This window comes from Oncorhynchus kisutch, linkage group LG8 (assembly GCF_002021735.2).
Source record: "Oncorhynchus kisutch isolate 150728-3 linkage group LG8, Okis_V2, whole genome shotgun sequence".
NCBI lineage: Eukaryota > Metazoa > Chordata > Actinopteri > Salmoniformes > Salmonidae > Oncorhynchus > Oncorhynchus kisutch.
The window spans coordinates 503,625-530,113 of NC_034181.2; the positions used below are offsets into that span (position 1 = coordinate 503,625).

At 45.3% G+C, this 26,489-nt stretch overlaps 1 protein-coding gene across 14 annotated transcripts in view; it reads left to right on the plus strand.

The window, feature by feature from the left end:
* The window catches only part of smarca2 (SWI/SNF related BAF chromatin remodeling complex subunit ATPase 2), a 130,947-nt gene that overhangs the window by 101,993 nt on the left and 2,465 nt on the right, over window positions 1–26,489 (plus strand). For 10 of the 14 annotated variants that reach the window (XM_031829514.1, XM_031829504.1, XM_031829511.1 and 7 more), the window contains 5 exons: window positions 2,175–2,280; window positions 2,405–2,506; window positions 5,657–5,783; window positions 22,684–22,844; window positions 26,415–26,428. In XM_031829514.1, the coding sequence (XP_031685374.1) occupies window positions 2,175–2,280; window positions 2,405–2,506; window positions 5,657–5,783; window positions 22,684–22,844; window positions 26,415–26,428 (510 nt within the window). The remainder of the gene's footprint in view (window positions 1–2,174; window positions 2,281–2,404; window positions 2,507–5,656; window positions 5,784–22,683; window positions 22,845–26,414; window positions 26,429–26,489) is intronic. The other 4 variants (XM_031829510.1, XM_031829517.1, XM_031829513.1 and 1 more) reach the window with 2 other exon arrangements.

Below are 26,489 nucleotides of genomic sequence, written 5' to 3' on the forward strand. Positions count from 1 at the left end.
AGCAAATGTTCATTTTTTCCAAAAAGATGATTTGTGTAGGAGAAATCGCTCCGTTTTGTTCATCACATTTGGCTAAGAAAAAAAACGAAAATTCAGTCATTACAACACCAAACTTTTTTCCAAATTAACTCCATAATATCGACAGAAACATGGCAAACGTTGTTTAGAATCAATCCTCAAGGTGTTTTTCACATATCTATTCGATGATAAATCATTCGTGGCAGTTGGGTTTCTCCTCGGAAGCAAATGGAAAAATACACGCACCTGGACACAATAATTGCGACGGAGGACACCAAGCGAGCACCTGGTAGATGTAGTGTAAAATGGTCAATCTTCCAATGATATGCCTACAAATACGTCACAATGCTGCAGACACCTTGGGGAAACGACAGAAAGTGTAAGCTCATTCCTGGCCCATTCACAGCCATATAAGGAGACATTGGAACACAGCGCCTTCAAAATCTGGGGCACTTCCTGTTTGAAATTTCATCTTGGTTTCGCCTGTAGCATCAGTTCTGTGGCACTCATAGACAATATCTTTGCAGTTTTGGAAACGTCAGAGTGTTTTCTTTCCAAAGCTGTCAATTAAATGCATAGTCGAGCATCTTTACGTGACAAAATATCTTGTTTAAAACGGGAAAGTTTTTTTATCCAAAAATTAAGAGCGCCCCCTATATCCAAGAAGTTAACTGACTTGCCTAGTTAAATGATGTTTAAACTCTCTAGCTGTTTCTACTAGAAAGGATCTCTAGCTGTTTTCAAGTAGACAGGTACTCTCTAGCAGTTTTCAAGTAGACATGTACTCTCTAGCTGTTTTCAAGTAGACAGGTACTCTCTAGCTGTTTTCTACTACACAGGAACTATCTACCTGTTTTCTACTAGACAGGAATTCTCTACCTGTTTTCTATTAGACAGAAACTATCTACCTGTTTTCTACTAGACAGGAAATCTACCTGTTTTCTATTAGACAGGAACTCTAGCTGTTTTCTATTAGACTGGAACTATCTACCTGTTTTCTACTAGACAGGATCGCTCTATCTGTTTTCAAGTAGACAGGAACTCTCCAGTTGTTTCTATTTGACATGAACTCTCTACCTGTTTTCTACTAGACAGGAACTCTACCTGTTTTCTACTAGACAGGAACTCTACCTGTTTCCTATTAGAGAAGGACTCTGGTGTTTTCAATTAGACAGGAACTATCTACCTGTTTTCTAAGCCTTAATGTCAGGAGTTATTATGGAACAGCACTAAGCCTCAATATCAGGAGTTATTATGGAACATCACTAAGCCTCAATGTCAGTAATTATGATATAACACTGAGTTCTGTGACTAATAACTGGGCACAGTTGGATGTTTAAGACTCGTGGTTATGATGTGTTGGTGCTTTGATGTGGGGTGAGAGAGAAGTCATTGCGTGATATGGTCTGATATTAAAACTTTAACCTCTAGGGGGTGTGGGACAAATCATTACAAACAGTTACCACCCAAGTAGAGGAGTTACACAAGTTAGAAATAGCAATAAAATGTATCACTTACCTTTGATGATCTTCATATGGTTGACTCCCATTTACTCAATAAATGTTAGTTTTGTTTGATAAAGTCCCTCTTTATATCCAAAAACCTCAGTTTTGTTCACTCGTTTTGAGTAATCCACAGGCTCAAAGGCAATCACAACAGCCAGATGAAAAATCCGAAAAGTATCAGTAAAGTTCGTAGAAACATGTCAAACGATGTTTTTAACAATCCTCAGGTTGTTTTTAGTCATAAGTGTTTTCTATCCAAATATATAAATTATATGCATATCCTAGCTTCTGGGGCCTGAGTAACAGGCAGTTTACTTTGGGCCCGCTTTTCATACGGAGGTGAAAATAGTGCCCCCTACCATAATGGAGTTAAACTGAGTGTGCAAAGCTGTCATCAAGGCAAAGGGTGGCTACTTTGAAGAATCAAAAATGTGTTTAACACTTTTTTGGTTATGACATGGTTCCATATGTGTTATTTCATAGTTTTGATGTATTCACTATTATTCTACAATGTAGAATGTTTGACTGGTACTGTATATGTGTATAAAGTGTGTATATATATGTGTGTATAAGCTTTGTAGTTCTTGACACAAACCAGTGAGCTTGGCACCTACTACCATACCTCGTATTTTAAAGTCTGTTTGTTAACAGGTCTAACAGACAGCTGTCAGAGGTGTTTGTCCAGCTGCCGTCCAGGAAAGAGCTGCCAGAGTACTACGAGCTGATCAGAAAACCTGTTGACTTCAAGAAAATCAAGGTACCAAACAACAGATAATACATATTAAACATAACACCTATAGTAGTAAGGACAGACAGAGGAACCTACCAAGTGTGACAGACTGATTGTGTGCGTGTTTGTTTGTTTCTTTGTTTCTTTCCAGGAGCGTGTGCGGAGCCACAAGTTCAGGAGTGTGTCTGACCTGGAGAAGGATGTGATGCTGCTCTGTCACAACGCTCAGACTTTTAACCTGGAGGGGTCACAGGTCAGTCACCTCTAACCCCTAACCCTGAACTATATTCCTACCCTGTCTGTGTTGTATATCTATGATGTTGCGCCTGTCTATGTGCTGTAGTTCTATAACATGGAGTGGTTTGTCTATGTGTTGTATATCTATGATAGGTATGTTTATCTATGGTGGGTATTTCCATGTTTTGTATATCTATGATAGGTCTGTCTATGTGTTGTAGATCTATGATGTTGGTATTTTCATTGTGTTGTAGGTCTACAATGTTACCTCTGTCTATGTGTTGTAAATCTATGATGTTATGCCTGTCTATGTGTTGTAGAGCTATGATGGTCTGTATGTCTATGTGCTGTGTATCTAGAATGTTATGTCTGCCTATGTGTTGAAGATCTTTGATGTTGTCTGTCTGTATATCTATCATGTTTTGTCTATGTGTTGTAGATCTATGACATTGTGGCTGTCTATGTGATGTAGATCAAATCAAACTTTATTTGTCACATGTGCTGAATACAACAAGTGTAGACCTTACCGTGAAATGCATTCTTATGGCTTGGGGGTAGAAGCTGTTAAGGAGCCTTTTGGTCCTAGACATGGTGCTCCGGTACCGCTTGCCGTGCGGTAGCAGAGAAAACAGTCTATGTCTTGGGCGACTGGAGTCTCTGACAATTTAAGGGCCTTCCTCTGACACCGCCTACTACATAGGTCCTGGATGGCGGGAAGCTTGGCCCCAGTGATGTACTGGGCCGTACGCACTACCCTCTATAGCGCCTTACGGTCAGATGCCGAGCAGTTGCCATGCCAAGGTGATGTAACCGGTCAGGATGCTCTCAATTGTGCAGCTGTTTTGAGAATCTGGGGACCCATGCCAAATCTTTTCAGTCTCTTGAGGAGGAAAAGGTTTTGTCGTCACGACTGTCTTGATGTGTTTGAACCATGGTAGTTCGTTGGTGATGTGGACACTAAGGAACTTGAAACTCTCGACCCGCTCTACTACAGCCCCGTCGATGTTAATGGGGGCCTGTTCGGCCTGCCTTTTTCTGTAGTCCACGATCAGCTCCTTTGTCTTGCTCAGACTGAGGGAGAGATTGTTGTCCTGGCACCACACTGCCAGTTCTCTGACCTCCTCCCTGTTGGCTGTCTCATCGTTGTCGGTGATCAGACTGTTGTGTCATCAGCAAACTTAATGATGGTGTTGTGCCTGGCCGTGCAGTCATGAGTGAACAAGGAGTACAGGAGGGGACTAAGTACACACCCCTGAGGTGCCCCAGTTTTGAGGATCAGTGTGGTAGACGTGTTGTTACCTACCCTTACCACCTGGGGGCGGCCCGTCAAAGTCGAGGATCCAGTTGCAGAGGGAGGCGTTTAGTCCCAGGGTCCTTAGCTTAGTGATGAGCTTCGTGGCCACTATGGTGTTGAATGCTGAGCTGTAGTCAATTAACAGCATTCTCACATACAGTTGAAGTCGGAAGTTTACGTACACTTAGGTTGGAGTCATTAAAACTTGTTTTTCAACCACTCCACAAATGTCTTGTTAACAAACTAGTTTTTCCAAGTTTATTAGGACATCTACTTTGTGCATGACGCAAGTAATATTTCCAACAATTGTTTGCAGACAGATTATTTCACTTATAATTCACTGTATCACAATTCCAGTGGGTCAGACGTTTACATACACCAAGTTGACTGTGCCTTTAAACAGCTTGGAAAATTCCAGAAAATTATGTCATGGCTTTAGTAGCTTCTGATAGGCTAATTGACATCATTTGAGTCAATTGGAGGTGTACCTGTTGATGTATTTAAAGGCCTACCTTCAAACTCAGTACCTTTTTGCTTGACATCATGGGAAAATCAAAAGAAATCAGCCAAGACCTCAGAAAAAAAATTGTAGACCTCCACAAGTCTGGTTCATCCTTGGGAGCAATTTCCAAACGCCTGAAGGTAGGTACCACATTCATCTGTACAAACAATGCTGTGGGGGTGCTTTGCTGCAGGAGGGAGGTGCACTTCACAAAATAAATGGCATCATGAGGGAGGAAAATGATGTAGATATATTGAAGCAACATCTCAAGACATCAGTCAGAAAGTGTTTTAGCTTGGTCGCAAATGGGTCTTCCAAATGGAACAATGACCCCAAGCATACTTCCAAAGTTGTGGCAATGCCTTAAGGACAACAAAGTCAAGGTATTAATGTGGCCATCACAAAGCCCTGACCTCTGCCCCATAGATTTGTGGGCAGAACTGAAAAAGCGTGTGCGAGCAAGGAGGCCTACAAACCTGACTCGGTGACACCAGCTCTGTCAGGAGGAATGGGACAAAATCCACCCAACTTGTTGTGGGAAGCTTGTGGAAAGCTACCTGAAACATTTGTCCCAAGTTAAACAATTTAAAGGCATTGCTACCAAATACTAATTGAGTGTATGTAAACGTCTGACCCACTGGGAATGTGATAAAATAAATAAAGCTGAAATAAATCATTCTCTCTACTATTATTCTGACATTTCACATTCTTACAATAAAGTGGTGTTCCTAACTGACCTAAGACAGGGAATGTTTACTAGGATTAATTCAAATAGTAGAATTATGCCATACTTTTATCTTGAAGGTAACCGTAAAGTCCACTATTGTCGCTAATCCTTATTGTGGCTAGCTTCACATAAATGGGTCCGAACACCATTAATCAAATAAGAACTTCTATCCCATCATAAGAGGGTTTTTATAACTCTGATATTTGGATGAAAATATGTTAGCATTGTCAGAAATGCTACAAAAAGGTAGGACATTGTTGGTTCTTAATGGACGGCAATGTGCACGTGAGAGCAATAAATTGTGAATTTTAGAAAAGAAACTGTTGCACCTACAAGCGTATTCAGTCCAAATTAATCTAAATGTAATTGTCACATTATGGATGCTGTAGTCTCGTTTTAATATGAAGTCTAGAATTTGAGCTTGCAAGTTCAAACCCCCGAGCTGACATGGTACAAATCTGTCGTTCTGCCCCTGAACAGGCAGTTAACCCACTGTTCCTAGGCCGTCATTGAAAATAAGAATTTGTTCTTAACTGACTAAATAAAGGTAAAATAAAAAATAAATGTCTGTGTTGTAGATCTATAACGTGGTGTGGTGTCTGTGTTGTAGACCTATGATGTTAATCCTGTCTATGTGCTGTAGATCTATGAGGACTCCATCGTGCTCCAGTCTGTGTTTAAGAGTGCCAGACAGAGAATCGTAAAGGAGGAGGAGAGTGAAGAGGACAGCGACGATGACGATGATGATGAGGAAGAGTCGGAGGCAGAGTGTAAGATAAAGGATTCTCTCTTTCTCTCCCCTCCCTCTCTCTTGACAATAAATCATATATAATGTAAAATCAATGCAAGGTACTCAACTCATCCAACTGAAAAATATACCTACTGTATCTCTGTGGATGTGTACTTGACTTGTCTGTCATGTTGTCCTCTAGAGCTCAGTTGGTAGAGCATGGCTCTTGCAATGCCAGGATAGTGGGTTTGATTCCCTGGACCACCCATACAGTACCAGTCAATAGTTTGGACACACCTACACATTACAGGGGTTTTCTTTATTTTTTAGACATCAAAACAATGAAATAACACATGGGATCATGTAGTAACCAAAAAAGTGTTAAACAAATCAAAATATATTTTATATTTGAGATTCTTCAAAGTAGCCACCCTTTGCCTTGATGACAGCTTTGCACACTCTTGGCATTCTCTCAACCAGCCACCTGGAATGCATTTCAAGTAACATGTGTGCCTTGTTAATTTGTGGAATTTCTTTTCTTCTTAATGTGTTTGAGCCAATCAGTTGTGTTGTGACAATGTTTTTAAAAATATTTATTTGTATTATTTCTTTAAACAGGGATTCACATTGAGATTAAAAATCTATTTTACAAGTGAGCCCTGTATACATTACAATAAAAACAGAATTATAAAACATACACGTGTATAAAACAATATAATGCAGCACACAATAACAAAATAGACCCATTTAATAAAAGCAATCTCATTCAACAGCACATCTAACTGCAGTGAACTCTGCAGATTGTTCCACAAATGGGGGGCAAAAACACAGATTTTCCCAAATCTTTGTGGACTGAAGGGATCTCTATTGTTATCCATTCCTGAGAACGGGTTTGGTAACTTATGATTCTTAAATGAATAAATTATGTTACGTATCAAGATGACCTGAGTTCTGTCACTGAGATAATTCAGATTTAACCCCCATCTATCAAGATGGCCTGAGTTCTGTCACTAAGATAATTCTGATTAAACCCCATCTGTTAAGATGGCCTGAGTTCTGTCGCTGAGATAATTCAGATTTAACCCCATCTATCGAGATGGCCTGAGTTCAGTTGCTGAGATAATTCAGATTTAACCCCATCTATCAAGATGGCCTGAGTTCAGTTGCTGAGATAATTCTGATTTAACCCCATCTATCAAGATGGCCTGAGTTCTGTCACTAAGATAATTCTGATTAAACCCCATCTATCAAGATGGCCTGAGTTCAGTTGCTGAGATAATTCAGATTTAACCCCATCTATCAAGATGGCCTGAGTTCTGTCACTAAGATAATTCAGATTTAACCCCATCTATCAAGATGGCCTGAGTTCTGTCGCTGAGATAATTCTGATTTAACCACATCTATCAAGATGGCTTGAGTTCTGTCGCTGAGATAATTCTGATTTAACCCCATCTATCAAGATGGCCTGAGTTCTGTCGCTGAGATAATTCTGAAACTATAAACAACCTGTATATACCAGACCTATTCTTGATAATTTCTTCAGCAAAACAGATCAACAGTGTCGGCCGCCTTTGACAGCTCAATAAACAAAGCAGCACAGCTCTTTCTAGCATCCAATGCATTGACAAGATCATTAACAACTAGCGTGGTTGCTGTGGTAGTACTATGCCCAGGTTGGTGTATATTAAGAAAACAAATATCAGATAAAAAGGAACAAAGTTGTACATTTAACCAAGGATTCAAGAATCTTAGCTAAGCAAGGTAGTCTTGAAATGGTGCGATAGTTTCGACAGATACTAGCAGTTCGACAGATACAACGACACAGAGTTACACATGGAGTAAAACAAACATACAGTCAATAATACAGTATAAACAAGTCTATATACAATGTGAGCAAATGAGGTGAGAAAGGAGGTAAAGGCAAAAAAGGCCATGGTGGCAAAGTAAATACAATATAGCAATTAAAACACTGGAATGGTAGTTTTGCAATGGAAGAATGTGCAAAGTAGAAATAAAAATAATGGGGTGCAAAGGAGCAAAATAAATAAATAAATTAAAATTAAATAGTTGGGAAAGAGGTAGTTGTTTGGGCTAAATTATAGGTGGTCTATGTACAGGTGCAGTAATCTGTGAGCTGCTCTGACAGTTGGTGCTTAAAGCTAGTGAGGGAGATAAGTGTTTCCAGTTTCAGAGATTTTTGCAGTTCGTTCCAGTCATTGGCAGCAGAGAACTGGAAGGAGAGGCGGCCAAAGAAAGAATTGGTTTTGGGGGTGACTAGAGAGATATACCTGCTGGAGCGTGTGCTACAGGTGGGAGATGCTATGGTGACCAGCGAGCTGAGATAAGGGGGGACTTTGACTAGCAGGGTCTTGTAGATGACATGGAGCCAGTGGGTTTGGCGACGAGTATGAAGCGAGGGCCAGCCAACGAGAGCGTACAGGTCGCAATGGTGGGTAGTATATGGGGCTTTGCTGATAAAACGGATTGCACTGTGATAGACTGCATCCAATTTGTTGAGTAGGGTATTGGAGGCTATTTTGTAAATGACATCGCCAAAGTCGAGGATTGGTAGGATGGTCAGTTTTACAAGGGTATGTTTGGCAGCATGAGTGAAGGATGCTTTGTTGCGAAATAGGAAGCCAATTGTAGATTTAACTTTGTATTGGAGATGTTTGATATGGGTCTGGAAGGAGAGTTTACAGTCTAACCAGACACCTAAGTATTTGTAGTTGTCCACGTATTCTAAGTCAGAGCCGTCCAGAGTAGTGATGTTGGACAGGCGGGTAGGTGCAGGTAGCGATCGGTTGAAGAGCATGCATTTAGTTTTACTTGTATTTAAGAGCAATTGGAGGCCACGGAAGGAGAGTTGTATGGCATTGAAGCTTGCCTGGAGGGTTGTTAACACAGTGTCCAAAGAAGGGCCGGAAGTATACAGAATGGTGTCGTCTGCGTAGAGGTGGATCAGGGACTCACCAGCAGCAAGAGCGACCTCATTGATGTATACAGAGAAGAGAGTCGGTCCAAGAATTGAACCCTGTGGCACCCCCATAGAGACTGCCAGAGGTCCGGACAGCAGACCCTCCGATTTGACACACTGAACTCTATCAGAGAAGTAGTTGGTGAACCAGGCGAGGCAATCATTTGAGAAACCAAGGCTGTCGAGTCTGCCGATGAGGATGTGGTGTTTGACAGAGTCGAAAGCCTTGGCCAGATCAATGAATACGGCTGCACAGTAATGTTTCTTATCGATGGCGGTTAAGATATCGTTTAGTTGTCAAGATCATTTGTATCCCCACCCTAATGGAGTGATAGATGTCCAGATCATTTGTATCCCCACCCTAATGGAGTGATAGATGTCCAGATAATTTGTATCCCCACCCTAATGGAGTGATAGATGTCCAGATAATTTGTATCCCCACCCTAATGGAGTGACAGATGTCCAGATCATTTGTATCCCCACCCTAATGGAGTGACAGATGTCCAGATCATTTGTATCCCCACCCTAATGGGAGTGACAGATGTCCAGATCATTTGTATCCCCACCCTAATGGAGTGACAGATGTCTACATCATTTGTATCCCCACCCTAATGGAGTTATAGATGTCTACATCATTTGTATCCTCACCCTAATGGAGTTATAGATGTCTACATCATTTGTATCCCCACCCTAATAGAGTGACAGATGTCCAGATCATTTGTATCCCCACCCTAATAGAGTGACAGATGTCCAAATCATTTGTACCCCCACCCTAATAGAGTGATAGATGTCCAGATCATTTGTATCCCCACCCTAATGGGAGTGACAGATGTCCAGGTCATTTGTATCTCCACCCTAATGGAGTGACAGCTCATATGCAGATGTCCATGCTTTTGGAATACTTCCTAACTATGTTAATATAAAATGTGGGCCACTGAGCCAGTAATAAGGGGCGCTGCATGCTAACGCAGAACAGGCTCCAGATGATCAGCCCCTGGGGATTTGATGTTGACAAAGCATCCCTGAACTTCTTTATCAGTGAATTTCAGAAAAGAAAACTCCTGACCAACATTTTCAGAATCATTCAATAGATTTTCACCATCAACATCCAAACTACTCTTTTCAAGAGCTGGCTTTGAAATGCAATCTAATATAAAGCCTGCAGAGATCAAATGGTGATTAAATGCATTAAATATATTCATTTTGTCAGTAATAGGGCCAGAATCTAAATTAATTTATTGGGGGAGAGAAGTGGAGACACAACCCTTCAGTGATGAAACAACTTTCCAAAATGTAGCTGGGTTCCCTGTACATGCAGATAGTGTATTAACATAATAATCAGATGTAGTTTACACAAAGTTCTCAAATCGCCTGAATGACTGCCAGTCTGGGCCCGAGTCTGAATATAGCTTTGGCTCAGGCAGCATCTCTGTTGTGTATGACTTCAGATAGCTCTAGACTGAACCAAGGGCAAGACCTATTTTTAATTCCATTTTTTGGTAGCATGTTTATCTACAATACAATTTGTACAATTTGTAAGTGGTTCAGAGCCAACTCTGGGTCAGGTATAGATGCAATACAAACAAAGGCACCAAAATTAAGGTCACATTGAAATGTTTAAAATTCTTCTTGTTGATAAAACAAGGTTTAAAAATAGGCATTTGTAAATCCCTCACACATTCATTGGGACAATGGTCACTAATATCCAAAGCAAATACCCTACTCCCAGCATATTTCTCTGGAGTATTTGTACCTAAACTCAGCAAAAAAAGGAACGTCCCTTTTTCAGGACCCTGTCATTCAAAGATAATTACTAAAAATCCAAATAACTTCACAGATCTAAATTGTAAAGGGTTTCAAATGCAGGAAGCTCCCGACGAACAGTTATTGTACTGATGTTGCTTCCAGAAGTTGGGTGGTATACAGAAGATAGCTCTATTTGGTAAAAGACCAGGTCCATATTATTGCAAGAACAGCTGAAATAAGCAGAGAAACAGCAGTCCATCATTACTTTAATAGATGAAGGTCAGTCAATCTGGAAAACTTCAAGAACTTTGAAAGTTTCTTCAAGTGCAGTCGCAAAAACCATTAAGCGCTATGATGAAACTGGTTCTCATGAGAACCGCCACAGGAAAGGAAGACCCAGAGTTACCTCTGCTGCAGAGGATAAGTTCATTAGAGTTACCAGCCTCAGATTGCAGCCCAAATAAATGCTTCATAGAGTTCAAGTAACAGACTGCATGAATCAGGCCTTCATGGTCGAAATGCTGCAAAGAAACCACTACAAAAGGACACCAATAAGAAAAAGAGACTTGCTTAGGCCGAAACATAAGCAATGGACATTAGACCAGTGGAAATGAGTCAAATTTGAGATCATTGGTTCCAACTGCTGTGTCTTTGTGAGACACAGAGTAGGTGAACGGATGATCTCCGCATATGTGGTTCCCACCATTAAGCATGGAGGTGTGGGGGTGCTTTGTGTGATGGTGTGGGGGTGCTTTGCTGGTGACACAGTCAGTGATTTATTTAGAGTTCAAGGCTAACTTAACCAGCATGGCTACCACAGCATTCTGCAGCGATACTCCATCCCATCTGGTTTGCGTTTAGTGGGACTATCATTTGTTTTTCAACAGGACAATGACCCAACACACCTCCAGGCTGTGTAAGAGCTATTTGACCAAGGAAAGTGATGGAGTGCTTGCATCAGATGACCTGGCCTCCACAATCACCCGACCTCAAACCAACTGAGATGGTTTGGGATGAGTTGGACCGCAGAGTGATGGAAAAACAGCCAACAGGTGCTCAGAATATGTGGAAACTCCTTCAAGACTTTTGGAAAAGCATTCCATTCCATTGAAGAATGTCAAATAATAAATATTTTTTGATTTGTTTAACATTTTTTTGGTTACTACATGATTCCATACAGTATGTGTCTTTTCATCATTTTGATGTTTTCACTGTCATTCTACAATGTAGAAAATAGTACAAATAAAGAACAACCCTTGAAATAGTAGGTGTGTCCAAACTGTTGACTGGTACTGTAGTAAAACATGTATGCACACATGACTGTAAGTCGCTTTGGATAGAAGTGTCTGCTAAGTGGCATCTGTAGTGAACACTGCTGTCTCACTACCATCTATTGTCTGTAGTGAATACTCTGCTGTCTCACTACCATCTATTGTCTGTAGTGAACACTCTGCTGTCTCACTACCATCTATTGTCTGTAGTGAACACTCTGCTGTCTCACTACCATCTATTGTCTGTAGTGAACACTCTGCTGTCTCACTACCATCTATTGTCTGTAGTGAACACTCTGCTGTCTCACTACCATCTATTGTCTGTAGTGAACTCTGCTGTCTCACTACCATCTATTGTCTGTAGTGAACACTGCTGTCTCACTACCATCTATTGTCTGTAGTGAACACTGCTGTCTCACTACCATCTATTGTCTGTAGTGAACACTCTGCTGTCTCACTACCATCTATTGTCTGTAGTGAACACTCTGCTGTCTCACTACCATCTATTGTCTGTAGTGAACACTCTGCTGTCTCACTACCATCTATTGTCTGTAGTGAACACTGCTGTCTCACTACCATCTATTGTCTGTAGTGAACTCTGCTGTCTCACTACCATCTATTGTCTGTAGTGAACACTCTGCTGTCTCACTACCATCTATTGTCTGTAGTGAATACTCTGCTGTCTCACTACCATCTATTGTCTGTAGTGAATACTCGGCTGTCTCATTACCATCCATTGTCTGTAGTGAATACTCTGCTGTCTCACTACCATATATACTCTAGTCTATTCCGTAAACTTTATTATACTGTACCTATTTCATTAGGTTTCTCTCTCCTCACCCCCTCTCTCTCTCTCTCTCTCTCCTCATCTCTCTCTCTCTCCTCATCCCTCTCTCTCTCCTCATCCCTCTCTCTCTCCTCATCCCCCTCTCTCTCTCATCATCCCTCTCTCTCTCTCTCCTCATCCCTCTCTCTCTCTCTCCTCATCCCCTCTCTCTCCTCATCCCCTCTCTCTCTCCTTATCTCTCTCTCCTCACCCCCTCTCTCTCCTCATCTCTCGCTCTCTCATATCTCTCGCTCTCTCATCTCTCTCACTCCTCACTCTCTCCTCATCCCCCTCTCTCCTCCTCACCCCCCCCTCTCTCTCTCCTCATCCCCCCCTCTCTCTCTCTCCTCATCCCCCTCTCTCTCTCTTCATGCCCCTCTCTCTCTCCACATCCCCCTCTCTCTCTCCACATCCCCCTCTCTCTCTCCACATCCCCCTCTCTCTCTCTTCATGCCCCTCTCTCTCTCCACACCCCCTCTCTCTCTCCACACCCCTCTCTCTCTCCACATCCCCCTCTCTCCTCCTCCACATCCCCTCTCTCTCTCCACATCCCCCTCTCTCTCTCCACATCCCCCTCTCTCTCTCCACATCCCCCTCTCTCTCTCCTCATCCCCTCACTCTCTCCTTATCTTTCTCTCTCCTCACCCCACCCTCTCTCTCCTCAATCGCTCTCCTCCTCATTCTTTCTCAAATTATATCCCCCTATCTCTCCTCTCCTCATCCCCCTCTCTCTCTCTCCTCATCCCCCTCTCCTCTCCTCATCCCTCTCTCTCTCTCTCCTCACCTCTCTCTCCTCATCTCTCTCTCTCCTCTCTCTCCTCGTCTCCTCCTCATCTCTCCATCTCTCTCTCTCATCTCTCGCTCATCCTCATCTCTCGCTCTCTCTCCTCTCCCTCATCTCTCTCTCCTCATCTCTCTCTCTCCTCATCTCTCTCTCTCCTCTCAATCTCCTCTCTCCTCATCCCCCCCTCTCTCTCTCCTCATCCCCCTCTCCTCTCTCTCCACATCCCCCTCTCTCTCTTCCACATCCCCCCCCCCTCTCTCTCCTCATCCCTCCTCTCTCTTCCCTATCTCTCGCTCTCTCCCTCCTCATCCTCTCATCTCCTGCATCCTCATCCCCTCTCCTCATCTCATCCCTCGCTCTCCCTCTCTCATCTCTCTCTCTCTCCTCATCCCTCTCTCTCTCTCTCTCCTCATCCCTCTCTCTCTCTCTCTCCTCATCCCTCTCTCTCTCCTCCTCATCCCTCTCTCTCTCTTCCTCATCCCACTCTCTCTCTCTCNCCCCCCCTCTCTCTCCTCATCCCCTCTCTCTCTCCACACCCCCTCTCCTCTCTCCACAGTCATCCCCTCCTCTACTTCTCTCCACAACCATCTCTCACCCTCTCTCTCTCCGCCAATCCCCTCCTCTCTCCTCCACATCCCCTCTCGGTGTCTCTCCACAAGTCCCCTCGCTCTCCTCTCGCTCCTCACCCCCGTCTCTCTCTCCTCATCCCTCTCTCTCTCTCCTTATCTCTCTCCTCCTCACCCCCATCTCTCTCCTCAATCTCGTCTATCTCTCTCATCTCTCTCACTCCTCACTACTCTCTCCGTCATCCCCCCCTCTCTCTCCTCATCCCACCCCCCCTCATCTCTCCATCCCCCACCTCTCTCTCTCCTCCCCCCCCCATCTCTCTCTCCTCATCCCCCCCTCTCTCTCCTCATCCCCCCCCTCTCTCTCCTCATCCCCTCTCTCTCCACACCCCCATCTCTCTCTCCACATCCCCCTCTCTCTCTCTCCACACCCCTCTCTCTCTCTCCACATCCCCCTCTCTCTCTCCACATCCCCCTCTCTCTCTCCACATCCCCCTCTCTCTCTCCTCATCCCCCTCTCTCTCTACACCCCCTCTCTCTCTACACCTCCTCTCTCTCTCCTCATCCCCTCAACAGCAACTACATCAACAATATTAATGAGAATAATAATACATTAAAGCAATAGTAGTAGACCAGTCTCAACCTGACTGAGAAGACACATGACCTGGTAGTGGACCTGTCTCAACCTGACTGAGAAGACACATGACCTGGTAGTAGATCAGTCTCAACCTGACTGAGAAGACACATGACCTGGTAGTAGATCATTCACAACCTGACTGAGAAGACCCATGACCTGGTAGTAGATCAGTCTCAACCTGACTGAGAAGACACATGACATGGTATGAATATTATTGACATTACATTGCACTTTTCACAGGCTGTCCCTCAGGTTGTGGCAGGAGGACACATATTTGGCTACCTGAGCATTTAGGCTTTTCACCCAATAAATATTAGATTTTTTTTCTTAATCTTTTATAGTTTCAAATTCTTTGTACTGAATGATAATTTGGGGAATTAAATATTATCTTAGGTCTCAGTATATGTCACAGTGTAATAGGAAATGTAGGTATGTCTCTACCTCTCCCCTGGAGCAGAGTTAACACAGCCTGTCCTCTCTGGGCAGCCAGGTTTGTCTGTGACGACCGGTCTCTGTAGCCAGACTGTCCTCTCTGGGCAGCCAGGTTTGTCTGTGACGACCGGTCTCTGTAGCCAGACTGTCCTCTCTGGGCAGCCAGGTTTGTCTGTAACGACCGGTCTCTATAGCCAGACTGTCCTCTCTGGGCAGCCAGACTGTCCTCTCTGGGCAGCCAGGTTTGTCTGTGACGACCGGTCTCTATAGCCAGACTGTCCTCTCTGGGCAGCCAGACTGTCCTCTCTGGGCAGCCAGGTTTGTCTGTGACGACCGGTCTCTATAGCCAGACTGTCCTCTCTGGGCAACCAGACTGTCCTCTCTGGACAGCCAGGTTTGTCTGTGACGACCGGTCTCTATAGCCAGACTGTCCTCTCTGGGCAGCCAGGTTTGTCTGTGATGACCGGTCTCTACAGCCAGACTGTCCTCTCTGGGCAGCCAGGTGTGTCTGTGACGACCGGTCTCTGTTGCCAGACTGTCCTCTCTGAATCTGTACCTAGTCAATGTTTTCCTCAGTTTTCTATCAGTCACAGTGGTCAGATAGTCTGCCACCATGTACTGTCTCTTTAGAGACAAATAGCATTGGATGTTTACTGAGGCTCTATGGGGTTGGTTTGGGTTAGTGAACTGAGCCTCAGAACCAGCTGGCTGATTGCTGTCCTGAGGCTCTATGGGATTGGTTTGGGTTAATTCATTATTAGACAGTGGACCCCCATACTTCACTGACATATAGAGCAACTGGTTCTAGAACTGATTGGAACATTTTGAGCCAGATTCTAATTGGAATTTCTCATTTAATGTTCCTTTTAATGGCATAGAATGCTCTTCTTGCTTTGTCTCTCAGCTCATTCACAGCCCTGTGAAAGCTACCTGTGTTGCTGATATTAGGTTCTAGATACGTGTAGTGTCTCGTGTGTTCTAATAGAAATGTGTCCAAATAGAATTTATATTTGTCATCCTGATTTCCCTTTTGGAATATCATTATATTCGTGTTTTTTAAATTTAGATTAACGGTCAGAGCCCAGGTCTGATTGAACCTGTGGTTAACGGTCAGAGCCCAGGTCTGACAGAACCTGTGGTTAACGGTCAGGGCCCAGGTCTGACAGAACCTGTGGTTAACGGTCAGGGCCCAGGTCTGATTGAACCTGTGATGAACGGTCAGAGCCCAGGTCTGATTGAACCTGTGATGAACGGTCAGAGCCCAGGTTTGATTGAACCTGTGGTTAACGGTCAGAGCCCAGGTCTGATTGAACCTGTGGTTAACGGTCATGGCCCAGGTCTGATTCAACCTGTGATTAACGGTCAGAGCCCAGGTCTGACAGAACCTGTGGTTAACGGTCAGAGCCCAGGTCTGACAGAACCTGTACAGATGATCTAGGTGCTGCTGAAACTCCTCCTTAGTGGGAGACAGCAGCACCTGGTCATCTGCATACAGCAGACCCTCCTTAGTGGGAGACAGCAGCACCAAGTCATCTGTCTACAGCAGACCCTCCTTAGTGGGAGACAGCAGCACCAGGTCATCTGCATACAGCAGACCCTCCTTAGTGGGAGACAGCAGCACCAGGTCATCTGTGTAAAGCAGACACTCCTTAGTGGGAGACAGCAGCACCAGGTCATCTGCGTACAGCAGACACTCCTTAGTGGGAGACAGCAGCACCAGGTCATCTGTGTACAGCAGAGCCTCCTTAGTGGGAGACAGCAGCACCAGGTCATCTGTGTACAGCAGACCCTCCTTAGTGGGAGACAGCAGCACCAGGTCATCTGTGTACAGCAGACACTCCTTAGTGGGAGACAGCAGCACCAGGTCATCTGGCCAATGCCGGAATTATCTTCAGTTATGGCCACTGCTATGTCATTCATTCCCTCTCAAGCGAACACCAAAACGTCCCTCAAGGAACTACACTGGACTCTATGTAAACTGCAAACATAAAATCTGGAGGATGGATTTATTGTCGCTGGGGATTTTAACAAAGCAAATTTGAGAGCAATGCTACATAAATTCAGCACATTGATTGCACTAATACTCTCGAGCTCTGCTACTCTAACTTCCGCATACAAATCCCTCTCCTGCCCTTCCTTTGGCAAATCTGACCACAACGCCATCTTGCTCTTACCGTCTTATAGGCAGAAACTCAAACAGGATGTACCAGTGACGAGAACCATCCAACGTTGGTCTGACCAATCGGAAGCCACGCTTCAAGATTGTTTTAATCAGGCGGACTGGAATATGTTCCGGTCAGCCTCAGAGAACAACATTGACCTATACGCTGACTCAGTGAGTGCGTTTATTAAGATGTGCATCGGAGATTTCATACCCACTGTGACTATTAAAACCTACCCTAACCAGAAACCGTGAATGGATGGTGGCATTCGCACAAAACTGAAAGCGGGATCCACTGCATTTAACCATGGAAAGAGATCTGGAAATATAGCTGAATTTAAACAGTGTAGTTATTCCCTCCACAAGGTAATCAAACAAGCAAAATGCCGGTACAGGTACAAGGTGGAGTCGCAATTCAACGGCTCAAATACGAGACGTATGTTTATTTTTTTATTTTACCTTTATTTAACTAGGCAAGTCAGTTAAGAACAAATTCTTATTTTCAATGACGGCCTAGGAACAAATCAAATCAAATTTAATTTGTCACATACACATGGTTAGCAGATGTTAATGCGAGTGTAGCGAAATGCTTGTGCTTCTAGTTCCGACAATGCAGTAATAACGAACAAGTAATCTAACTAACAATTCCAAAAAAACTACTGTCTTATACACAGTGTAAGGGGATAAAGAATATGTACATAAGGATATATGAATGAGTGATGGTACAGAGCAGCATAGGCAAGATACAGTAGATGATATCGAGTACAGTATATACATATGAGATAAGTATGTAAACCAAGTGGCGTAGTTAAAGTGGCTAGTGATACATGTATTACATAAGGATGCAGTCGATGATATAGAGTACAGTATCTACGTATGCATATGAGATGAATAATGTAGGCTAAGTAACATTATATAAGGTAGCATTGTTTAAAGTGGCTAGTGATATATTTACATCATTTCCCATCAATTCCCATGATTAAAGTGGCTGGAGTAGAGTCAGTGTCATTGACAGTGTGTTGGCAGTAGCCACTCAATGTTAGTGGTGGCTGTTTAACAGTCTGATGGCCTTGAGATAGAAGCTGTTTTTCAGTCTCTCGGTCCCAGCTTTGATGCACCTGTACTGACCTCTCCTTCTGGATGACAGCGGGGTGAACAGGCAGTGGCTCGGGTGGTTGATGTCCTTGATGATCTTTATGGCCTTCCTGTAGCATCGGGTGGTGTAGGTGTCCTGGAGGGCAGGTAGTTTGCCCCCGGTGATGCGTTGTGCAGACCTCACTACCCTCTGGAGAGCCTTACGGTTGAGGGCGGTGCAGTTGCCATACCAGGCGGTGATACAGCCCGCCAGGATGCTCTCGATTGTGCATCTGTAGAAGTTTGTGAGTGCTTTTGGTGACAAGCCAAATTTCTTCAGCCTCCTGAGGTTGAAGAGGCGCTGCTGCGCCTTCCTCACGATGCTGTCTGTGTGAGTGGACCAATTCAGTTTGTCTGTGATGTGTATGCCGAGGAACTTAAAACTTGCTACCCTCTCCACTACTGTTCCATCGATGTGGATGGGGGGGTGTTCCCTCTGCTGTTTCCTGAAGTCCACAATCATCTCCTTAGTTTTGTTGACGTTGAGTGTGAGGTTATTTTCCTGACACCACACTCCGAGGGCCCTCACCTCCTCCCTGTAGGCCGTCTCGTCGTTATTGGTAATCAAGCCTACCACTGTTGTGTCGGCCGCAAACTTGATGATTGAGTTGGAGGCGTGCATGGCCACGCAGTCGTGGGTGAACAGGGAGTACAGGAGAGGGCACAGAACGCACCCTTGTGGGGCCCCAGTGTTGAGGATCAGCGGGGAGGAGATGTTGTTGCCTACCCTCACCACCTGGGGGCGGCCCGTCAGGAAGTCCAGTACCCAGTTGCACAGGGCGGGGTCGAGACCCAGGGTCTCGAGCTTGATGACGAGCTTGGAGGTTACTATGGTGTTGAATGCCGAGCTGTAGTCGATGAACAGCATTCTCACATAGGTATTCCTCTTGTCCAGATGGGTTAGGGCAGTGTGCAGTGTGGTTGAGATTGCATCGTCTGTGGACCTATTTGGGCGGTAAGCAAATTGGAGTGGGTCAAGGGTGTCTGGTAGGGTGGAGGTGATATGGTCCTTGACTAGTCTCTCAAAGCACTTCATGATGACGGATGTGAGTGCTACGGGGCGGTAGTCGTTTAGCTCAGTTACCTTAGCTTTCTTGGGAACAGGAACAATGGTGACCCTCTTGAAGCATGTGGGAACAGCAGACTGGTATAGGGATTGATTGAATATGTCCGTAAACACACCGGCCAGCTGGTCTGCGCATGCTCTGAGGGCGCGGCTGGGGATGCCGTCTGGGCCTGCAGCCTTGCGAGGATTAACACGTCTAAATGTCTTACTCACTTCTGGTGCAGTGAAGGAGAGACCGCATGTTTTCGTTGCAGGCCGTGTCGGTGGCACTGTATTGTCCTCAAAGCGGGCAAAAAAGTTATTTAGTCTGCCTGGGAGCAAGACATCCTGGTCCGTGACTGGGCTGGTTTTCTTCCTGTAGTCCGTGATTGACTGTAGACCCTGCCACATGCCTCTTGTGTCTGAGCCGTTGAATTGAGATTCTACTTTGTCTCTGTACTGGCGCTTAGCTTGTTTGATAGCCTTGCGGAGGGAATAGCTGCACTGTTTGTATTCAGTCATGTCACCAGACACTTTGCCCTGATTAAAAGCAGTGGTTCGCGCCTTCAGTTCCACACGAATGCTGCCATCAATCCACGGTTTCTGGTTAGGGAATGTTTTACTCGTTGCTATGGGAACGACATCTTCAACGCACGTTCTAATGAACTCGCACACCGAATCAGCGTATTCGTCAATGTTGTTATCTGACGCAATACGAAACATCTCCCAGTCCACGTGATGGAGGCAGTCTTGGAGTGTGGAGTCAGCATGGTCGGACAAGCGTTGGACAGACCTCAGCGTGGGAGCTTCTTTTTTTAGTTTCTGTCTGTAGGCAGGGATCAACAAAATGGAGTCGTGGTCAGCTTTTCCGAAAGGGGGGCGGGGCAGGGCCTTATATGCGTCGCGGAAGTTAGAGTAACAATGATCCAGGGTCTTTCCACCCCTGGTTGCGCAATCGATATGCTGATAAAATTTAGGGAGTCTTGTTTTCAGATTAGCCTTGTTAAAATCCCCAGCTACAATGAATGCAGCCTCCGGATAAATCGTTTCCAGTTTGCAGAGAGTTAAATAAAGTTCGTTCAGAACTTTGGGCTAACTGCCTGTTCAGGGGAAGAACGACAGATTTGTACCTTGTCAGCTCGGGGTTTTGAACTTGCAACCTTTCGGTTACTATTCCAACGCTCTAACCACTAGGCTACCCTGCCGCCCCAACGCGGCAGGGTATACAGGAAATCACGGACTACAAAAACAGCCACTTCACAGACACCGACGTGACACTTCCAGACAGACTAAACAACTTCTTTGCCCGCTTTAAGGATAATACAGTGCAACTGTCGAGGCTCGCTAACAAAGACTGCGCCCCCCCCCCCCCCCCCCCTTCTCCGTGGCTGACGTAAGTAAAACATTTAAACTTGTTAACCCTCACAAGGCTGCTGGCCCAGACTGCATCCTTAGCCGCGTCCTCAGAGCATGCGCAGACCAGCTGGCTGGAGTATTTGCGGACATATTCAATCTCTCCCTATCCCTGATCAACGACAGGACAGCCTACAGGGAGGAGGTGAGGGCACTTGTGGTGTCAGAAAAACTACCTCTCACTCAACGTCAACAAAACAAAGGAGAAGATCGTGGACGTCAGGAAACAGCAGAGGGAGCACCCCCTATCCACATCGAAGGCACAGCATTGGAGAAGGTGAAGGTTTTTCTATTAGTACCTGGGTGTTCACATCACAAACACACTGGATTTGTCCACTCACACAGACAGCGTGGTAAAGAAGGAACAACAGCGACTCTTCAACCTCAGGAGGCTGAAAAAATGTGTCTTGTCACCAAAACCCTGACATACCTTTACAGATGCACAATCGAGAGCATCCTGTCGGGCTGTATCACACCCTGGTGCGGCAACTGCTCCGCCCACAACCGTAAGGCTCTCCAGAGGGTAGTGAGGTCTGCACAACACATCACCGGGGACAAACTACCTGCCCTCCAGGACACCTACACCACCCGATGTCACAGGAAGGCCAAAAAGATCATCAACGACAACAACCAACCGAGCCACTGCCTGTTCACCCCGCTATCATCCAGAAGGCGAGGTCAGTACACTCGCCGTGTTTGGAGGAAGAAGGATGAGTACAACCCCAAGAACACCATCCCAACCGTGAAGCATGGAGGTGGAAACATCATTCTTTGGGGATGCTTTTCTGCAAAGGGGACAGGACGACTGCTCCGTATTGAGGGGAGGATGGATGGGGCCATGTATCGTGAGATCTTGGCCAACAACCTCCTTCCCTCAGTAAGAGCATTGAAGATGGGTCGTGTCTTCCAGCATGACAACGACCCGAAACACACAGCCAGGGAAACTAAGGAGTGGCTCCGTAAGAAGCATCTCAAGGTCCTGGAGTGGCCTAGCCAGTCTCCAGACCTGAACTCAAAAGAAAATCTTTGGAGGGAGCTGAAAGTCCGTATTGCCCAGCGATAGCCCCGAAACCTGAAGGATCTGGAGAAGGTCTGTGTGGAGGAGTGGGCCAAAATCCTTGCTGCAGTGTGTGCAAACCTGGTCACACAGGAAACGTATGATCTCTGTAATTGCAAACAAAGGTTTCTGTACCAAATATTAAGTTCTGCTTTTCTGATGTATCAAATACTTATGTCATGCAATGAAATGCAAATTAATTACTTAAAAATCATAAATGCTTTGTAAGTAGGAAACACTGCCGATTTTGCAGGTTATCAAATACTTGTTCTCCCCACTGTATATACTATATTTTATACCATCTACTGCATCCTGCCTATGACCCTCGGCCAAAACACTCATCCATATATTTATATGTACATATTCTTATTCATTCCTTTAATTAGATGTGAAAAAAAGGGTTGTATTTAAATTGTGTTTTTTCTTCACTGGCTGCTTCTTTTCTTGTGGCAGCAGGTCACAAATCTTGCTGCTGTGATGGCACACTGTTGATCTCTCTCTCGCTCTCCTCATCCCTCTCTCTCCTCATCCCCCTGTCTCTCCCTCTCCTCATCCCTCTCTATCCTTCTCTCTCCTCATCTCTCTCTCCTCATCCCTCTTGCTCTCTCTCCTCATCTCTCTCTCATCCCCCTTGCTCTCTCTCCTCATCCCTCTCTCTCTCCTCATCCCTCTCTCTCTCCTCATCCCTCTCTCTCTCCTCATCCCTCTCTCTCTCCTCATCCCTCTTGCTCTCTCTCCTCATCCCTCTTGCTCTCTCTCCTCATCCCTCTTGCTCTCTCTCCTCATCCCTCTTGCTCTCTCTCCTCATCCCTCCCTCTCTCTCTCCTCATCCCTCCCTCCCTCTCTCCTCATCCCTCCCTCTCTCCTCATCCCCCTGTCTCTCCTCTGCAGCTAATTCAGTGAGGGTGAAGATAATGCTAGGTAAGGAGTGTGGCAGTAGCAGCATCGGAGCCCGTCACCATAACAAGGACAAAGGCAAGAAGAGACTGAGTCGCTCCAAGGCCAAACCCGTCGTCAGTGACGATGACAGCGACGAAGATCAGGATGACAACGTAAGTCAGCATGACAACCTGCTGGGGTTCAGGGATGTTTTCAGACTAACAGGGTAAAGGTGTTTGACCTGCTGTTTTCTTATGATGCTATCTCTCTCCATGTCTCTTTCTCTCTCTCTTTCCCTCTTACCATGCTTCTCTCTCTCCATATGTCTCTCTCTTTCTCTCAATTTAATTCAAGGGCTTTATTGGCATGGGAAACAAAAGGACCCTGTCTTTCAAAGATAATTCGTAAAACTCCAAATAACTTCACAGCTCTTAATTGTAAAGGGTTTAAACACTGTTTCCCATGCTTGTTCAATGAACCATAAACAATTAATGAACATGCACCTGTGGAACCGTCGTTAATTGTTCAATGAACCATAAACAATTAATGAACATGCACCTGTGGAACAGTTGTTAAGACACTAACAGCTTACAGACGGTAGGCAATTAAGGTCACAGTTATGAAAAGTTAGGACACTAAAGAGTCCTTTCTACTGACTCTGAAAAACACCAACGTTCACGCTCCTCTGCGTGGACGTTCCGTAGGCATGCTGCAAGGAGGCATGAGGACTGCAGATGTGGCCAAGACAATAAATTGCAATGTCCGTACTGTGAGACGCCTAAGATAGCGCTACAGGGAGACAGGACGGACAGCTGATCGTCTGAGCAGTGGCAGACCACTTGTAACAACACCTGCACAGGATCGGTACATCCGAACATCACACCTGCGGGACACCGAGTTATACCCAGGAACGCACAATCCCTCCATCAGTGCTCAGACTGTCCTTAATAGGCTGAGAGAGACTGGCATGGCCAGCGAAAAGCCCGGATCTCAATCCCAGCACGTCTGGGAACTGTTGAATCGGAGGGTGAGGGCACTTGCAGGTGCCTTGGTGGAAGAGTGGGATAACATCTCACAGGAAAAACTGGCAAATCTGGTGCAGTCCATGGGGAGGAGATGCACTTCAGTACTTAATGCAGCTGGTGGCCACACCAGATACTGACTGTTACTTTTGATTTGAACCCCCCCCCCCTCCCCTTTGTTCAGGGACACATTCCATTTCTGTTAGTCACATGTCTGTGGAACTTGTTCCGTTTATGTCTCAGTTGTTGAATATTGTTATGTTCATACAAGTATTTACACATGTTTGCTGAAAATAAACCCAGTTGACAGTGAGGATGTTCCTTTTTTTGCTGAGTTTATGTTAACATTGACAAAGCAAGTGAGGTAGATAATAAACAAAAGTGAAATAAACAATACAAATTATCAGTAAACATTACACTCACAGAAGACTCTCAATGTCTCTCTTTCCCACTCTCCATCTCTCTCCATGTCTCTCTGTCTCTCTCTCCATCCCCATGTGTCTCTCTGTCTCTCTCTCCATCCCCATGTTTCTCTCTCTCCATGTTTCTCTCTCTCTCCATGTCTCTCTCCATCCCCATGTTTCTCTCTCTCTCCATGTCTCTCTCTCTCTCCATGTTTCTCTCTCTCTCCATGTCTCTCTCCATCCCCATGTTTCTCTTTCTCCATGTCTCTCTCCATCCCCATGTTTCTCTCTCTCTCCATGTCTCTCTCCATCCCCATGTTTCTCTCTCTCTCTCCATGTCTCTCTCCATCCCCATGTTTCTCTCTCTCTCTCCATGTCTCTCTCCATCCCCATGTTTCTCTCTCTCTCTCCATGTCTCTCTCCATCCCCATGTTTCTCTCTCTCTCTCCATGTCTCTCTCCATCCCCATGTTTCTCTCTCTCTCTCCATGTCTCTCTCCATCCCCATGTTTCTCTCTCTCTCTCCATGTCTCTCTCCATCCCCATGTTTCTCTCTCTCTCTCCATGTCTCTCTCTCTCTCCATGTTTCTCTCTCTCTCCATGTCTCTCTCATCCCCATGTTTCTCTCTCTCTCCATGTCTCTCTCCATCCCCATGTTTCTCTCTCTCCATGTCTCTCTCCATCCCCATGTTTCTCTCTCTCTCTCCATGTCTCTCTCCATCCCCATGTTTCTCTCTCTCTCTCCATGTCTCTCTCCATCCCCATGTTTCTCTCTCTCTCTCCATGTCTCTCTCCATCCCCATGTTTCTCTCTCTCTCCATGTCTCTCTCCATCCCCATGTTTCTCTCTCTCTCCATGTCTCTCTCCATCCCCATGTTTCTCTCTCTCTCCATGTCTCTCTCCATCCCCATGTTTCTCTCTCTCTCTCCATGTCTCTCTCCATCCCCATGTTTCTCTCTCTCTCTCCATGTCTCTCTCCATCCCCATGTTTCTCTCTCTCTCCATGTCTCTCTCCATCCCCATGTTTCTCTCTCTCTCTCCATGTCTCTCTCTCTCCATGTTTCTCTCTCTCTCCATGTCTCTCTCATCCCCATGTTTCTCTCTCTCTCCATGTCTCTCTCCATCCCCATGTTTCTCTCTCTCTCTCTCCATGTCTCTCTCCATCCCCATGTTTCTCTCTCTCTCTCTCCATGTCTCTCTCCATCCCCATGTTTCTCTCTCTCTCCATGTCTCTCTCCATCCCCATGTTTCTCTCTCTCTCTCCATGTCTCTCTCCATCCCCATGTTTCTCTCTCTCACCATGTCTCTCTCCATCCCCATGTTTCTCTCTCTCTCTCCATGTCTCTCTCCATCCCCATGTTTCTCTCTCTCTCTCCATGTCTCTCTCCATCCCCATGTTTCTCTCTCTCTCTCCATGTCTCTCTCCATCCCCATGTTTCTCTCTCTCTCTCCATGTCTCTCTCCATCCCCATGTTTCTCTCTCTCTCTCCATGTCTCTCTCTCTCCATGTTTCTCTCTCTCTCCATGTCTCTCTCATCCCCATGTTTCTCTCTCTCTCCATGTCTCTCTCCATCCCCATGTTTCTCTCTCTCTCTCTCCATGTCTCTCTCCATCCCCATGTTTCTCTCTCTCTCTCTCCATGTCTCTCTCCATCCCCATGTTTCTCTCTCTCTCCATGTCTCTCTCCATCCCCATGTTTCTCTCTCTCTCTCCATGTCTCTCTCCATCCCCATGTTTCTCTCTCTCACCATGTCTCTCTCTCTCTCCATGTTTCTCTCTCTCTCCATGTCTCTCTCCATCCCCATGTTTCTCTCTCTCTCTCCATGTCTCTCTCCATCCCCATGTTTCTCTCTCTCTCTCCATGTCTCTCTCCATCCCCATGTTTCTCTCTCTCTCTCCATGTCTCTCTCCATCCCCATGTTTCTCTCTCTCTCTCCATGTCTCTCTCCATCCCCATGTTTCTCTCTCTCTCTCCATGTCTCTCTCCATCCCCATGTTTCTCTCTCTCTCTCCATGTCTCTCTCCATCCCCATGTTTCTCTCTCTCTCTCCATGTCTCTCTCCATCCCCATGTTTCTCTCTCTCTCTCCATGTCTCTCTCCATCCCCATGTTTCTCTCTCTCTCCATGTCTCTCTCCATCCCCATGTTTCTCTCTCTGTCTCTCTCCATCCCCATGTTTCTCTCTCTCTCACCATGTCTCTCTCCATCCCCATGTTTCTCTCTCTCTCTCTCTCTATGTCTCTCTCCATCCCCATGTTTCTCTCTCCATGTTTCTCTCCATCCCCATTGTTTCTCTCTCTTTCTCTGCTCTTCTGCAGTTCAGGAGGAAAAGGTAAGTTATGCTTCTCTCTCCTCTTCTCTCTTATCTTTGTTCTCTGAGCTATTCTAGAGTT